The 18,367-nt window shown below is 41.5% G+C and overlaps 1 protein-coding gene across 2 annotated transcripts in view; it reads left to right on the forward strand.

Annotated features, from left to right (window-relative positions):
* Nucleotides 1–12,894, forward strand: part of LOC5575787 (cytoplasmic polyadenylation element-binding protein 2) — a 1,148,023-nt gene extending 1,135,129 nt beyond the window's left edge. For both annotated transcript variants that reach the window (XM_021837782.1, XM_021837781.1), the window contains 4 exons: nt 8,956–9,166; nt 10,140–10,225; nt 10,288–10,494; nt 10,568–12,894. In XM_021837782.1, the coding sequence (XP_021693474.1) occupies nt 8,956–9,166; nt 10,140–10,225; nt 10,288–10,494; nt 10,568–10,684 (621 nt within the window). In that variant the 3' untranslated portion in view covers nt 10,685–12,894. The remainder of the gene's footprint in view (nt 1–8,955; nt 9,167–10,139; nt 10,226–10,287; nt 10,495–10,567) is intronic.
* Nucleotides 12,895–18,367: the final 5,473 nt, after the last annotated feature.

Here is an 18,367-nt window from a genome sequence, read left to right on the forward strand (position 1 = left end):
TATGATGTTTGGAGTTCTCGAAAGTGTACATTGAAGATGGAAAGCTACTCCCAAGCTACATCTGTTGGTTCCTTGTGCAACTTCGATTATTCTGGTCATTCACGGAGTAGCAACTACGAATTGTACGGTTATCAATGCTTATGCTTATGCTTATGCTTGCACGTTTAGTGAAAAAAAAAGGTTTTATTAGTTTATTCGGCAGAATGGGTTTCAATAAGAGTGGCATCAATGTCAAAATCTTGGCCAGAACTCGACTCTGCTCGCATCCTTCGTACAGACGGCAGCTTTTGAACGATAACACAAATCGATCCATCAGGGAGGAAGTGTAGCAAACCGTATCGTACCAGTGGTGACAAGTGAGCCGCACTCTTGAAACTGGAACATGATGTCACTCTTGTTTACAGGTACTCTAGTCTTCAGCAGTCATTGATCTTAGTCAACTCATGCAATTTAATACATTTTTTTGAACCACTGAGAACAGGCACTCAAATTCAATTTACGAGAAATCGAAAAGGCAATGCAAGTAGTTCATCGTGGAAGCTCTGCTACTGCAAAGTTCACAGTGGTGAATATTAAACTTATCTAGTTGTTTATGTTCCCCACTGACTGTCGCATAACGCTGTAAGGCGGCGTTACTGTGATCTCTGTGATTAAATCAAGGATATCATAGTTGCTCACTTATCATTTATCTCGACTGTCAATCAGACACCATCCAAACAAAATTAGGGAATCACTTTGATAGATACATGATGTACCTATATCCAAACACAGAGAACAGGTATCAATGCTAAAAAAATCTTCTCAAATCTAGTGTTAGGAATCAATTTGAAATATGTTGGAATCACTATCGTCACCATTTTGAGTCAATCAATGGTGAATATAAATACCGAGATATGTTTCTTATTCACCACGCCACCGACATCACGAATGTTGTTACACGATGTTACTACCATTTTCTTACACAGTTTTGATTGCCTTATTTTACAACCAAAAGTGTAATATTATCCCTATTTACTATTTTGAATATCAATTGCTGAAAATAATTACGCCTTCACGTCGTCTCGCTTGCACTATCCACCGTGAACAGAGTACTCCATCTATCTGTGCACATAAAACAAAAAACTCCCAGCAGCACTAGAATAAACAGACCGAGACTTTTCACAGCCATCCGCATCGTAGGATGCTCTTTTCCGTTCATATTTTTCAACCACCCACTTCTCACAATTGCGGCGAGTGAGTGTGTGTGTGTGTGTTTGAATTGCTCGATGGTACTTCAGGTGTCCCAATTTCTAAAAAAGCAGACATCCTGTCCCTGCCTTTTGAGCCAGGACTTATCTGCGCTCACCTGCAAGTCCTGCAACCCGACCACTAATGGACCAGTACCATCATCCTTTTTTCCAGTATTGTGTTAAACACCCATACCAAGGCCTTCGTCCCTGGAACAATAAAACAATAAATGAAAAGCTTTCTTTATACTCTCGGCCGGGTTGTTCATCACCCCACTACGGGAACAAAACCGACGGCCATGCCCGGCAGCATCCGCATGAAAGCGAAACGTCTGAATTGATTCGGGACATTCATTTGGCTGGCCGGGTGGGGGTCCTCTGCTCCTGTCGGTACTACTCGCTTTTGTTCTCTACCATCTGCGGGGTTGGATTGGCCGAAGCGACTCTATAAGAGAGAAGCCGTACTTACCAGGCTGTACTTTTCGGGTGGAAAACTAATAAAGCAAAACTTCCGCTCTGTTTCCGGAATTGATTCCTTGATTCCAGTCGTTACGGTGCATTGTTCTCGACTTGGGAAGGTAAGAAATCGGCTTATGAAGCGATGGGCCCGGGCTGGTGACCTGTGGCATCCCGAATCGATACTAATCGAGTGTGAAATTGTCTCCGTGTTTTGAGTCAATACTGGGGGTTTTGTCGGGGGAGCAGTAATCGTTTCCTGAGTTGGCGATATGGTGTTCAGTAGATTACAGTAGGTTGATGCTATCTGTAATGGATAGATGTTGTTGACTTAAAATAATAAAACTGTCTTTTATGTCTTTTGTATAGACTCCGAATATTTTGCACAGCACTTTACGCTTGAAAACACCGATGGCTTTCCGGTCTGCCTCGTTCAACGTCCACGCATCGTGCTAGTAGAGAGCCACCGAAAAAATACAGGGCGAAATCGGCGACCTCAGCACCAACACCATTACGCCTACCTCTATCTTTACCAGCAACCATGTACATTGTTTTGGTAGAATTAATGGTCGGTCCTTTTCTCGCTGTCTCCCTCTTTAAAGGCACGAAGGTCTCTTCCACTGACCTGCGATCGATTCCAATCAGGTCGATGTCGTCCGCAAAGCCAAGGAGCATGTACGACCTTGTGATGCTAGTGTCGTTTCTCTCCTATAATAGCACCCTCGAGTGCAATGTTGAACAGTAAATTCAAAAATACGTCTCCCTGTTTCAATCCGATCAACGTCACAAACAAGTTAATCCGAACACTAGATTCCGAACCATCTAGCGTTGCGCGTATCAGCCTTTCAAGTTCCGCCGGAAAACCATAGTACCCCACATTGCAATCAATAAACAGATGGTGAGTTTGCAAGTTATACTCCCGGAATTTATCTAAGATTATTAACATCTGATCCGTTGTCGAACGGCCCTCACAAAAACCAGCTAGGTATTCGCTGACGAAGCACTCTTCGAGTGATCTCAGTCTGCTAAACAGGATGCGCGACAGTGTTTTGTACGCCGAATTCAGCAGGATAAGTCTTCTGTAATTGGCACACTCCAGTCTGTGTCATTTCTTGTAGACTGGGCGTTTTGGGCCATCAATCAGCCATTGGGCGTTTTTTCGTCCTCCCAAACCTTCAGAAGTACTCGGTGGATCGACTGGTTGTTGGAACCAGGGAACGGACATAGCAGAGTGGCAACCCGTTAAATGCGTGGGAATCGGATAAAATAACGATTTGCCGGGAACTCGTATTTAACACGTGTGATAGTTTAATTCGAATAAAAGTGACAGATGAAGGAATAATGTTTTTGTTCTTCTTCTCTTCGCTGGCCCTGTGACTCAGACTTTTTTGTGGCGACTGGATATGCCGTCACTCCTCCACACTGGTCACTGGAGTTCCTTTGTAGACTTCCGCTTAGGACACAAACCAAGCTTCTCCGCGATCAACTGCATCTTGATGCCCAAAGGCTTAGTGAACACATCTGCGATCATTCTATAAATAGGACAGTAGTGTAATGGATGAGCTCACGACTGCATAGATTCCGAGCATGATAGAACTTGGGGACGGACCTGGTGTAGTGGTTAGAACACACGCCTCTCACGCCGAGGACCTGGGATCGAATCCCATCCCCGAGATAGTCACTAAAAATTTTCAGTGACGACTTCCTTCGGAAGGGAAGTAAAGTCGTTGGTCCCGAGATGAACTAGCCCAGGGTTAAAAATCTCGTTAATAAAGATAGAAAAAAAAATGATAGAACTTAGTATTAATGTGCTTGCTTCTTTTATTCTGCCGCTCCAAAGAAACGAAGTCAATGCAACAGCGATTATCTTCGTTTAGCATAGTAGGTTGTCGTTGCTCTCGACCTAGTTCTCCCATTAAACGACGGAGCCAAGTTGCTTCCTGAGCTGCTTCGGATAGCGCAATATACTTGGTTTCCATTGTCGATGTTGCTACATGCGATAGCTAGCCCAGCTGACACTAGCTTTCCTAGTAGAAAAAACAAATCCACTGGTAGATTTACAATCGGCGGTGTCGCCGGCCCAGTCTTCATCGCTGTATCCTACCAATTTCAAATTCGGTACCGATCAAATATCGTACAGTACGCCTCAGTTCCATCCAGTCCAGTTGGGTTGGACAGTAGGTCTTTCGACTCAAAATAGAGACGGCGGCTGATGTGTCCGGTCTTGAGTTAATGGAGATATAGAGAAGCACTCCAACTAACTTTGGGTACTGTGTGTGTTCAGATGAAAATAACCAAGATCCTCTGAACACTTTGACTTGCGTCTGTCAACCCAAACCGTTCTGACACTTCCCGAATGAATGAGAAATTTCTTGATGGTCGCATTCCAGACCCTGGCGGCCTGTTTAAGGCCGTTAATGCTAGGATTCAGTTTACCGACGAAGTGTACCCCGGAAGTTGGCGCATGAAGATTTCTTCATGAAGCACTCCGTTCAAATACACATTCCTGATATCAACATGACGCACTTGCTGGTTGTTATGGCCCGCCACAGTTAGAAGCACTTTGAACATTTACTGCAATGCAACTGGAGCATGCACCTCACCAAAATCTTCACTGTAGAGTTGCACGTAGCCCTGAGCGCTTTAAATCTCACTGCTTGTCCACTTAAGTCCTTTTTTTTGTTTGAACACCCACTTCGAGCCGATTGCGAGACGTCCTTTCGGCAGAAGAACAAGCTTCCAAGTATTGTTTAAAAGAAGCGACTTATATTCAATGTCCATAGCGTTACGCCATTGTTTCTTGTTAACACTTTCAATTACTTCTTCATACTCCTTTGGATCTCGTTCTTCGAGTTTTGCAACGCCCACAACAAAATCACTGAGTTTCTTTCCAGCACTTTCCTCTTCACCACTATCTTCTACACGGCTCTCTTCTTCGCTCACGGGCTCTTAGTGATCCGAAAAACCCAGAAATTCATCATCACTTCCCGTCACTGGTTCTTTCTCACCTCGATCAACGTTGCTGTCATCACTGAACACCTGCGTCGTCAACTGCTGGCTGGGAATCGATCGAACAATCGGTTCCAGCTCCTCCTTAATCTTCGCACCAAGTTCCCGACTGACGATAAGTTTGCCGGTTTGCTTGTTCAGAAACCTATACGCCTTCGATCCGCATTCATATCCGGCGAAGGTCAGCTTCTCACGCTTGATTTCCTGAACATAAACGTAGCACGCTATGTCTGAACCAGACGATTATAAAAATCAAATGTACATCGGGTTTCTTCTCGCTAGTGTTGAGTATTTGGGTATTTTTTTCATAATCGGAAGGTTTTAAAATATTCCATCGGTGAAATTTTGATTTTTTCCTCTTCTTGGCTATTTCTCATACTAAAACCCATGAAAACCCAGTTTTCGACGAATTTCAGCCCATACAAAATGTATGGAAAAAATTTCACCGATAGAATATTTTAAAACCTTCCGATTATGAAAATATAGACCAAATTCTGATCTCTAGCGAGAAAAAACCCGATGTACATTTGATTTTTATAATCGCCTGGTTCAGAGCGTGCGTAGGCGTCGCATCCAAACTCTTTCATATCGCTTAGTTCGGGCTTCTGTCAGTTCCACAATACAATCGAAGTCTTCCCAACCGATCTCGAAGGAAGCCGGTACTGAATACAACCAGCTTTAGCAATGGCTTCTCCCCAGTACCGTTTCTCAAGTCCGGCGTTCGGCATCATACACACTGTCATCTTCTGCAGGTACCTATTCCGGCGCTCGGCAACGCCGTTTGGCTGAAAGGCGTAGCAGTAAGCTCCATCCGTATACCTTCCTCTTTATAAAACGACTTGAGCTCCTTATTGACAAATTCAGCTCCTCGCTCCGATCGAACGGCTAGTGGTTTTCTGCCGAACTGGTTTTCGACAAGCCTCACAAAGTTCTTAATGCAGTTTTTCGCTTCCCCCTTATCCATGAGTAGATACAGCACCATGTACCGACTGAAGTCGTCAATCAGAACCATGAAGCATCGGTTGCCTCCTGGGGTGACGTTGGCCATTGGCCCTCACAAATCCATGTGAATGAGCTGCAAAGGCAACTTAAATCCCGTGGCTAACTGCTGTCGTTGAACCGATCAATAACCGCCGAATCTTATGTTCGCTTCCGAGTCCTTTGCTGGCTCTCTCGCAGTACTTGTGGATCATCCAACAATTTTGATTTGACGAGCTGCATGGTGATATCATCATCCGGTCCAGCTTAAAGCACCGATGCCAGCTAGTGATACGATTCTGGCATACTGCGCAGCACCATTGCCACCTTAAGCTTTTCCTCTAAAACAAGTTCCACAGTTCTGCAGCCGTCCAAACAGCATATCCATGTTGAGCAAATATTTTTCCGCATCACCTTCTGGAGCTTCGCATCGCACAGCTTGATCAACAACGACAGCCGAGAGGAAGTGGTTGACTTTTGATAGTATCCTTGGAGCGTCTCAAACTTCACGAGCAGAACCACAACCCTGGATGAGTATACTGGCTCGTAGCCCGCGCTTTCCTGTCAGCTTTCAGCCAGGCATCCGTGACGGGTTCGGACTTCACTTCATGCACAACATGCCAGAGAACTTCTCTCATGAGGAGCATCTCAATCTCGAACTTCCACGTCGCATAATTGTTGTTGTTGAGTTTGGCTAGGTTCAACTTTCCCGCTTCTGCCATCTCGCTCTAACAAATAAACACCGCCATTTTATCGGTCAGCAAATTCCCTTTTCGATCATTGCACATGGCGGGCACTGGTACCGTATTGTGCCGCGCGCCATCGACCGTTGCATCTCCGGTACATTCTATCTTGAGTTCCAGTTACCACACTTTCTTCGTGCTACATTTTCTTCAGCTCTCACTGTCCTGTACCGCTCTTTGTTCGACCTACTAGATACCGGCCACATACATACGGCTCCTAGCGACATTCTCCATGCCTGCCATTCTCGGGCACTCTTCGTCAAACCAGTCGTTTCGTCTTCGTCGTTGACCAGTGCCAATCATTTTCTGCGCCGAATAGCGTCCCACGGGCTGTTGATATCTCCAGAAACGTTGATTCTTCCCAACTGCTCGTCTGTTTAGCTACAACGAGATAATCATGCTGGTCGATTATATTCAAGGTGTTATATTCCTAAAATTCCTCAAAGGAAAACTTTCAAGGCGCGTAACTGTTAAAATTAATCACATTTTTCTTATCGCTAAACCATTATTGTAGATAGACACTACTATAGTTGTCGTATCGCCTTCAAAACCTTGGCGTATTTAGCCTCTTCCGTTTTGATAATGAGGGCCTTGCCTTCGGTGTCGGATTTTCGTTAGTCACCGGTTTCGAATCGTGGAACTTGGCTCGTGCCAACTTTTCCGCTCTGGAGGACGTAGGTCGCATTTTTAGGCTGGATCGAGTTGATGACTTATTTTTAGTTCTGTCTTGTCCACAGGTAAGACTGATTGTCTGACTACTAGAAAATGTTCAAGATTGAATCTTAAGTTCATTCGCATTAACAATCTGAGTGTCGAGATATTCGGTATCGATAGCACTCTTTTCAGACCAATAGTCAAAGAGTAATAACCTAACCACATAGCCTCATAAGAGTAATAAAACTTAATGCTAAATTATCAAACCCACCATTCTCAACTATACAAATATGCCATTTCAGAAGATGTGTTCCAACTTTTAACAACACGATCGAGTACCTCCAGCGGGCACATTTTTCAGTGATAAAACTGCAGTCCAACAAAACTTTATTTTTTCCTCAACCACACCTATAATAGGTCCCAATCTCAATCGTACATCTCACTGCCCTTACCATTTCTTCCGTCATGCTCCGTATCCCTCGAACCCGAAATTTACAATAGATTTCTCAAGTGTACTGTTTTCTTGTACAACGCAAACTTTTTCCTGTTGCCTTGGACTTGTTTCCTAAGAAAATGAAAGAAATGTGTGAAAAGCACTCTTACCTTCGGGTGCTGTAGTGTAGAGGTAGACACATCAAACAAAGCAGCAAAAAAAAAGTATGGTAGCAATATGGAGCGGCGCTGTGGATCTCGCAGTTTTCCGATAGAGGAGAACGAGCTGTTCCGGGTGAGCTTGTGCTGGAAGCAACTTGGATAACACCAAAGCAGCGCCACAAACCATCCCAGAAACAGTGCAAACAATTGTCAAGTTTTCCAGCAATCCAAGCGTGAGCATCTTTCAGTTGCACACTTGGTAGTTATTTCCTCTTTTTTTGCTTCCACGTGGGATGGTTGATGCTCGTTGAGCGGTTCTGGATGAACGCTAAACGCTGAAGTAGTTCCGTGGCGGAAAAGTTCGGTTCGAGTTCCTCTATAGCATTCTGCACGTTCCTTTGTGAGAGAGGTGCCGGGTTGTGCCATGTGGTGGCAATCTAGAAAATAGAAACACGAACCAATTTAATAAACTCGAACATAGCGCAGTAATAACATTCGATTGATATCGGTCCCCCGAAACGAATGAATGATGTAATTGGGTTCTATTGATCTCAATGGGATTCCAAAACAATTGAGCATTTGGAGTAGAACTGGAGCGAAGGTAGAACTGCAGGGGATCCAAGTTTCTATGAACACAACTTGCGCTGATGCAATTTTCTGCTAGCATGCATACACGTACGCACAGATAGTGCAAGCACAGGCGAACAGACGTAACACAAAACGTAAACGTAACGAAACAGTATATCGTACAACATGCTTACCAATGATGATTGGGTGAACTGGTCAATGGATTTTAAAGATATTTGTTCCAAGTGTTATCTCTGTTCGTCTGTGGTGCAAACATACGTTTTCACACAACAATTGCATTAAAATTTATTGTCTGTCGATGGTAGTAGGAAAAAGAAGAAAAATGCAGGAAACTTTTCCACTCTATACACCGACCTGCTGGAGAAGTTTTTGCGGAATTACGGTGTGAAGTGGGAAAGCCTCCCTCAACCCCAATCCCACCCAGTTGCAGTAGTGCATGCGAAACAGCATTCACGTGCGGCTGCTGTATGCGTCGGTTATGCCTGGTTACCTCTACGTGTGCCGTTGAAATGTTCTACAGTCGAAAACAAAGCGAACCTGTCTATCTGTTTGCTACACGCCGGAAAAGTTTGAAATATATTGGCCGTGCAAATTCCGCCGTCAACGGGCCGTCCTCGCGACCGAGTGATTTATGAGCTTTTGCACTGATTTTCCGTTGTTTGTCTTTTTTTCTCTCTCTCTGCTTCGGTTTCGTTTCTTGCCTGTAGGAGGAGCGCGGTGTACAGAAATTGATCGAAACATGCCACCCGGAGGATGACAAGCTGTACATTACGGTGTCATCGCCAACCATCAAGAATAAAGCCGTGCAGATTCGGCCGTGGCGCCTGGCCGATGCCGACTACGTGCTGGACGCCTCGATGCCGCTGGATCCTCGCAAAACCGTGTTCGTTGGGGGCGTCCCGAGACCGCTGAAAGCATGTAAGTAAAATGTGAGGGGTTAGAATACTGGCAGTAAGGTCGAGAAACCACTTTCGTTGCATATTGGGATGCATATTAGTCATAAAAGTCCGGGACAAAGCTTGATTATTTAATTGGCCGCTAATTGGAGACCAGATTATCAATTAGGTTGAAATGAATATTGAAATAAATGCGCTTAGTTAGTCTTACAACCATATGATAGAACATCTCCGATCCGTCCAAATTTGTTGGGTAATGGAAAAATCGTTAGCAAAATCTTTAGATACAGAAGTTCCTATATAATATTTTCACTAGTTGCTTCTGAACGTTTTAACTAAAGACATTCCAACCTTCTAGCTCATCAGGTCGATCCTTGACACTTATCTAGGGGTAGGATATAGACTCCTTTGCCAGACCCCCCCCCCCCCCTAGCGACGCTAGTGATAAACACCGAAGTGCCTACATGTATTAGGTATAGGAAAAAGTGTGACAGAGGGGGGAGGGGGGTCTAGGAATCCTGAAAAACGATGGACGTCATATTTGAATCGTCCCTAACATAGTGGTGTGTTTGTTGCCAGCGTAGGCAATATTTTAGTTCACTGAGATATAATACAACATAGTATTAAGCAAACATGTAGTCTACAATTGATTGATGAAATAAATAAAGTGACGTTAAACACACCACGCGAAATACACTCAAATGTGGGTAAAATTAACACGAAAAAAGTGGGTGTAAAATACATTCCACATAAAAATTACACAAATTGATATAATTGTAACCACCAGTTACAATGTCATATGATCATTGTTTCAAATGGCTCTTAATTGTGCTAAATGGCTTTATGCCAAACGACTTTGATTACTGACCTTTTACCATTTGCGATAGCCCTCTTCAAATGTATAGGGTAATGATTGCAACCGATCGATGATGGCTATGACTTCCCGTGCGGCCTTAACGTTTTTTTACCCTGTTTTTGGTCTACAATCATTCCAGATGAGCTCGCAATGATCATGGACCGTCTCTATGGCGGTGTATGCTACGCTGGCATCGATACCGACCCGGAACTCAAGTATCCAAAGGTGAGTCCCCTCTTTTGAAACTCCTTTACATACAGCTACAAAATAGTGTTCAACGTTTCTAGGGTGCTGGTCGCGTTGCGTTCTCCAACCAGCAAAGCTACATCGCCGCCATCTCTGCACGCTTCGTGCAGCTCCAGCACGGCGACATCGACAAACGCGTCGAGGTAAAGCCGTACGTACTGGATGACCAGATGTGCGATGAATGCCAAGGCCAGCGTTGCGGTGGAAAATTCGCGCCGTTCTTCTGCGCCAACGTTACCTGTCTACAGGTAAGACCTGCCCTAAGGCTTTTTCCCCAACCCTGTACATATTCTAATCGCTTCACTGTTCTCTGAACCGCAGTATTACTGTGAGCACTGTTGGGCTCACATCCATTCGCGGTCCGGACGCGAATATCACAAGCCCCTCGTCAAGGAGGGTGCGGACCGGCCCCGGGCAGTGCCCTTTCGCTGGTGTTAACGCCAGCCACCACGATCAATATCGACTGCAGCGGGACGGACAGCATCATCTGCTTTCGCGAACGCGACGTCGACGAGATCGAGCCACAATCAACAGCAGCATCACAACCACCAACAGCAGCAGCAGCAGCAACCCTCACATCATCACCAGCACCAACATCAGTCAGTTGTTGGCGGCAACGGCACTAGCGGCAGCAATTCCCTCGGTGCCGCAGCAGCCAACGCCTTCCACGGTTTTGGTCAACCTGGGTCAACAACGGGTTACGTACCACCACCCCCATCGTTTCCCTGGACCAACAGCGGTAGCAGCGCCAGTGGCATCGGAATTGGCTCCAAGCCAAGACTACAGCAGCAACAGCAACAGAATCCACTAAGTCGAGCTTCGACTTCAGGAGGATTTTTGGCGCCACCGCCAACACGTTACAGCGGTAGTAGTGGTAGCTGCGGAGGCAGCAGTAACGGTTCTGGGCTCATCTCTAGTAGCGGCAGTAGCAGTCCTTCTTCTATGCGCTGCAGTAGTTCGATTGATCAGGCACTCGCTAGCGCGGGTTCCAGTAGTTTTAACAAGAAGCAACAAGAAGACATATTAAAACAGCATCAACGGAAGATGCAGCAGCAGCAGCAACAACAGCAGCACGCATCATCCCTTTCGATCGGCAGTGGCGCTGCCAGTGGTGCGATCGGAAACTAAGCGGAAAAAAGACGAGATTTTCACTCGCGGACCGACCTTTTTATATGATCCATTAGCGGTATGCGTTTTTTCTACTTTAGACCATAGGATTGATAGACAAAGACTCTACGTTTTTGTAAGAAACGATTTTCACCGAATCATCATAGAGAAATCAAAGATTACTTGAAGTATTACTAGTAGTTGAAAGCGGATCGGAGGGGAAGTTAATACTTTATATATGAAAACTAGTTCTAGTAAGCGACAAAAAAAAACACAGATAACAGAAAAAACGATAATAACCTTTTCTTCTTACCCTCTTGGAACGTTATATATTTTCAGTAGGAAGCCATAGAGGGTGGAGCAGAAGTATTTGAGTTACAACAAAAGATAGTGAAGTACTGTTTATAATTCGTTCACTTTTTATATTGAAACGCGTTTTTGTTAACTTTTTGTATGAAATCGAGTTAGATGATTCTATATATATACATATAACAAACTAATATGTACAGCTATTGCTAGCAAAAATCAGTGAGGAAACCCATTAGTGTAAACTTTAGTATAGATAAGCTTAGCATGGTATTTGTAATGCGTCCTGCAAGGAGAGGAAAATATAAATTCAAAGAAAATATCATTCAAACATTCGAACGAAAAACTGTGGTATGAAAAATAAGAAACGACCGATTAGGTACGGTTCCCTACAGCAATGCGGCACGAAATGGAACAACAAAACCAAAATAAGAAAGAAGACATCAAATTTTCATACAAATCAGTTTTGTGATAGCTATTTTTATAGACACACAAACACATACCAACTGAAACATAGCAAACAAACATACACATGGAAGCGAAACTTTCAAGAAACCGATACGAGATGCATCACGAGACCCTGTAAAAAAAATGTTGCAAAATATTATCATGCGCTTTTGTATTATCGAAGCAACGCCGGATCCCGTCATCGGATCGAGGATTACCACGAAAGGTGAGTGTTTTTGTATAAGCTATCAGTCTATTTTTATCAACTTGAGAGAGAACCGAATACATAGATCATGATTCTAAGAGTAGAAACCGAGGAAAAGAGGGGGACGAAGCAGAGTTTTGTTTGTTGCTTTCGATTGCTAGAAGTATGAGAAAATTCAAGCAAATTCTAGCCTATTGTCCGGTGTGACAAGTAGTAATATTTAGTTGTTATAAATTCTTTTAAAACATTAGTGAGTAACTTTCTGTTGAGTTGATTTAGCTTTCGCTACGCAGCCCTGTTGTTACCATTTTACTGTTTGCGTAAAAAATAACCAAGATTTGTTGTGCAATGCAGAACAACGGCATTATTGGCAAAAATTGTTGTTGTGTATTTGTGAAACAAAAACTTAAAGGTATTAAAGGTAAACCACAGTGATTTGTTTTTTATTGCGTTAAGTGTTCCGTTTGGCTTCGTGCATATGATTAGAGAATTGTGATTAGAGAGACGGCTGACAACCATGATTGGCCTCTAAAAGCTAGTCGAATTGGGATAAATACGTATGCAATTTGCTAGTCATGAAATAGTTAAAAACCACTAAAAAGTGTAGCGAGCCACAAAGTTTAGTAATAGTTAGAAGAAATTGGATCAGCGAGTAGGAAAAATGAAATAAATGTTGGAAAGAGTGCCCAGATTCCATTCAGAAAAAGAACAAAAGAAACAATCGTTTTAAAGATGCATTCCTCACAGAGATTCATAGCCTACTTTAATTGCATCTTTTGTTTTAATTTCAGATCATTAGTTTTATCAATCTGGCATCCAACTAAAATATGGCACGAAAGATTTATTTTAGTAATCAAGTCATGTTGGACTTGACACGACTCCTCAGAATTATCAGGCCTATTTTATAAGTCGAATCAACCATGAAGTTATCCATTTCTGTATTGTTGCAACGCTGTTTCATTTAGCACCACATATTTGGAGATCAAATCTAAATGGTCCCGTAATACGCAAATACAGATCTATTCAAGAACATTTTTGAAACCTCTGGTCTCCTGCTCAATAGGGTCCTAAAGCCCTGTCCCAATTTTAGTACAAAACGCTTAAGTTTAGGGCAGAAACACATGTTTTCTCAATTTTTGAATGATTTTCATTGGTTTAAGTACGAAAAACATTTTTTTTATGATTTTTGAGATTTTGTCGCACCCCTTGGTTTAAACTCAAATTTTTGGTATATCTTGTTGTCCGTGTCCCTTCCGAAATGTCAGATAGGAACAACCCCAGTGTTAAAACTATAAGCCCTGTGGCATTTTTGTCGAAAAAGTGTATGTCAAACATGATCACAACTGTCAAGGTTCATATTTGGAACCATTTTTAAAATTTATGTTTAAAAATGTTATAGCCGTCATTTGAGCTGGAAAATTTGCTAAAGTAGTTGCAAGAACATGCTCTTTCGTATTATGAAATAAAAATTAGAAGTCATTAAACATTTTAGGACCCAATTCGAACGCGGATTTCTGGACAAACATTTGAAAAGCCATTGTTAAAAAATTGCTTTCCAAGACGCTGTTGAGCCCAATTCAACTCGATCACGCTCACCAATACCACTATCAGGAGGAGCTAACACTGATCTTCTTGATAGTGGTCAGCAACGTTTCTGAAAAAAGGCTCAAGACCTCTTTCTCTAATGTTTGTCAAGATTTGTATGGAAATGACAGTTCGCCGCAGTTGCAATTTTGACATTGACGCCACACTTATTTCAATCCATTCTGGATTTTCTGAATGCAATATTGAAAGTGTCAAAGCAACAACACAGTAATGTTGTCATTTCACGATACATGTCCTCTTTTTCTTTTCATTTTCTGGCTTTACGTCGTAACTGTGACAGGCCTGCTTCTCAGCTACTGAGCAGTTCCACAGATGTTATCTAAGTGCTTTCTCTGTCACTTCAAGCCGTGTACTAGAATAAGGACGTTAGTAATATGACGTATTTCTCTTCATCGATATGCTCTTCTGCAAATAAAGATGAGAAAATGCAAATGGATCATTGAAGGTAGTTTTTGTCAGTGCTCACCGCATCAAAACAAAGGCGCCACTGTATATGAGATTTAACATTGTGACAGCATTGCTGTTCTGTCAAACACACAAGACTACGGTGGCGCTATCTATGCTTTCCATAGCGGCCGTTTTGGTTATTTTAATGATCCATTTGATTTCAACATCAAACCGTTTGCCAAACATTATCTTGTCAAATTTATTCAAAGAAGAGAGGAGATCTTGAAGGACCTTTGTGTAAAATTTCTTTGGTGATATTTGTGTGCACCAAATGACAGAATCGCTTGTATTTTGCTAACTAAAATCTGGCCTAAACAATAAGGCTATCCATGAGGACTTTCCGCGATAGGACTGACAGCTAAAAGTGTGCATGCAACCGAAGCGAAGGGGTAAACAAAACATGCGAGTGTTATCAGAGCTTTACTTTTTCTTTTGTAATCGAACGGTCACTCCAATGAACTAATCTACGATGACGTCACACTGCAACTTCCAGCGGGTAGAAAACCTTTACTGCGGGCCGTGTTTACAAAAAATGAACGATTTCGCTGCGCATTCATTCACATTCCTTCACTGGATGTTGGTCTGGATGCCATTTTATGTAAACACTGCCCGCATTTAGAGTGGAAAAGAAAAAGAAAATCGCTAATAAAAGAAGACCGTGGATGAGTCCATCGCGAAACGTCAAAAACTCATGGTAAACAAAAAAACAGCTAATAGCAGCTGTCTCATGGATTGCCTTATTGAATTGAACCAGTCGTGTCAAGTATAATTCTGACAAATTGGATTTACTCAACAGACCATTTAATAGCTCTTTTTGAACAGCCAACATGTGCTAGCTAAAATCACGTTTGCTTAAAACACCGTAAATCGAAAAATAAAACAGAAGATAAAATAACAAAAACAAATTAGATAGCCGTTTCAAAATAATAGATCAAAATTATAACCAAATAATATCCCAAACTGTGTACGTGATTTGTACAAAGAAGTTAAGAAATCTATATTAGAATAACAACAACAGCGGTCTCGTTACAAACCAGAATAGTCAATAATCTCTATTTTTGTACTGAATTCCTGCCCTGTCATAAAGAAATGATGGCCGCAGAATAAAACCACAACCAATCGATCAGCGGAAAGGCGCCAAAATACCAGTTTTGGTTGGCAAATTAGCATGTCACTCCCTCTCCCACCACCATCCTCAACAATACAGGAGATAACGATTGATTATTTTTGTAAAAATATAAACCCTTCTCTAGAGAAGCAAACATCCAAATTGACGAACGAAGAAATGTGCGTGTGTGCAAGGGAAACTAAAATACACTAAGATGGAACCATTTTGCAAACGATCTTCCAATTTCTAGAGCAAAAAACATGCCGCAAATCTGTAGCCGTAAATCATGAGTAGCCTTTTGCAACGACGTCGCGGCAGTTGATATTTTTTGCAAAATGTCGTTCAAAATTTCTTCTTTTCCGACATTCCTGGAAGTCGTGAGAGGACAACATTCGAACGGGAAGACAGATAAGTAAGATTCCAACAGCTAAGTAAGATTCCAACAGCTAAGTTTGTAGGACGAAATAAACATGTTTCAAGGTTTCGCTGAATAGAGAGAATCAGCTTATATAATTTTGCTAGAACAATGCCACGAAGGATTATCACTTCTATGAACTTTCAGTAATCGATTCTATCTATTCATGCATATAATTAAGGTAACCAAGAGAGCAAACATCAATATAATACAGTAGGGATATTTTTCTCAAAAGTAAAACTGAAAAAAAAAATAATTTTAAACAAAAATAAGCCAGACATTTATCATTAGAACAATTTCTAATAGAGACAAATTTTTTGACATGTGTTCATCGAGTAGCTATTTCGAAATTTTCAATGAAACAAACTTGCAAAACCTGCACATTTTCACACAAACAGATGATATTAATCAATTATTGAAGAATCATTATTATCGTAATAATGGACGAAAGAAAACCTTTTATGCAATCTATTAGCGAAATTTGAAACAACCGTAGTAATTGTGGTACAAACTGATGGGAAACCGAAATGAGGAAGAGAAAAGGGCATACAAGTAGGTTAACTCAATTTTTAACAATGTATTAATTTGCGCAATAACACGTTTTAAGTTGATCGATGTACGCTTTGATTTCCTGATGGTGACAAATCAGTTGAACAGAAATAAAAAACATACTAAACGTGAGTGAAAGCAAACAAAAGTCGAAAAGCAAAAGCACGAATGAAAATCGATGAATAAAGGAAATGCTTTCGTACCTGAGGAATGCAAACCGAAAAACAGACGACCGACCCAAATGAAAACACGAAAACAGCACGGTCGAGGCCAGAAAAGATTATATTTTTGTATTAGAAAACACTCACTTATATGAAGGGCGAAAGCGTAACGTCATAAGATGACAGTTTAACTGTCATCATGCAACAACACACTCGTTTGACGTCCATCACAAAATCATCAAACAACATCCAGTAAGCAATGCGCGCAAGATAAACATCGTGGATATAAACCAAAACAAGAAATTACTTTGACATTTGACAAGCAAGCAAAATATGATGCGAATCGTAGATAAACTTAAGAAAAGTAATATTAATACACAAGTAACAATATTAGAGAGTTACAGTTTTACAGTCTTTTTTCTACTATTTGTATGTAAAAAATGCTATCGAACTAAACACAACTTGTATGATGTAGAAAACAATGAATGGAACGATAAAAAGACGTCAGATCGCTCGGAAGCAAACTTTAAGTACTGAGGGAGGAATAAATTCTGAGCGGATTTCCGATTAAAACAAATTATTTCTCACAATCCTACTAATTTAAGTTCACAACCTTAAAGATTGGTGTAAATCCTGGAATTAGGAAAAAAAGTCAGACGAAATCCAGAAGAGAAACCACAGTAAACTGAAAGATTGATACGAAGCAAGTAATTAAATGGTAAGCGATTTTTATATTTGCGTTTTTGTACATTGGTTTTGTATATTTTGTATGGCAAAATTTGTAAAACGAGAAAGCGAAAAGGATCGGATGACGTTCCAGTTATCTCTTTTTATACTTCCTGAATACGAATAAGTCCGTCGCTGATCGACGATCGGTTAGAAAGGTTTATGAATCCCCAATTACCAAAAAAGTAATACCGAAGAACTCTTTTCTAAAGACCATTTTTTCGCGCATCCATGTACGAATCTGGCAAAGTGTGTAAGATACAAACTAGAAGTCAAGATAAAATATTTAAATAATACTAGGCGTTTGTAATATATAAAGCATAAAACAAAAAGGGGAGAAATATTGTACTACTTAGCGATAAACAAGAAACAAAACTGTAGTGTTCGATTCTGCCATTTAAAACGGCAGAATTTTTAAACAACCCGAATCCAACCGTGAAAATTATCAGCGACGGGTGATAAGTTTTCAAAATCGAAGACAAAGTAAGCAAACACAAACATTCTTTCTAACGAAAATCAGATTTACCATAGCGAATAATAAGCTCAGATGAGCCCGACTCTCAGTCGGGTGGAGAAAGTTTTTAACCCGTATAGGCCTGAGTGAAAGAAAAATTACTAGAACTCTCACCGCTCAACGAATACTTAACGGATTTCAATTATTTTTTGTCAGTATACTCGTACACATATCTAGTTTCTAAAAGTGGTCAAAGAAACTCGGGAATATTCCTCTGGTCGGAGTTATTGCGGTGGATCACTGGGTCAGGTCGGATGACAAGGGTTTTATGCTTATGTGCCCCTGGAGGTAGGCAAATTTCAAGTCACAGATAATTTCCAGAATCGGATATAATGTGGCCACTATATCAAGGAGTTTTAAGAAAAACGCATCAGCGTAAGTCTTCTGATAATCGAATAAATTGAATAATTATGTCAACTGCATTTGATTTATCCTACAAATGACCATTTTCGGGTCCTCGGGATGCCTCAAATTTATGATGAAGTGCACAATTTGTATCTTAACATCTGTGTCAAGATTATGTGAACGCAT

This window comes from Aedes aegypti, chromosome 1, assembly GCF_002204515.2.
Source record: "Aedes aegypti strain LVP_AGWG chromosome 1, AaegL5.0 Primary Assembly, whole genome shotgun sequence".
In the NCBI taxonomy this organism is placed as follows: domain Eukaryota; kingdom Metazoa; phylum Arthropoda; class Insecta; order Diptera; family Culicidae; genus Aedes; species Aedes aegypti.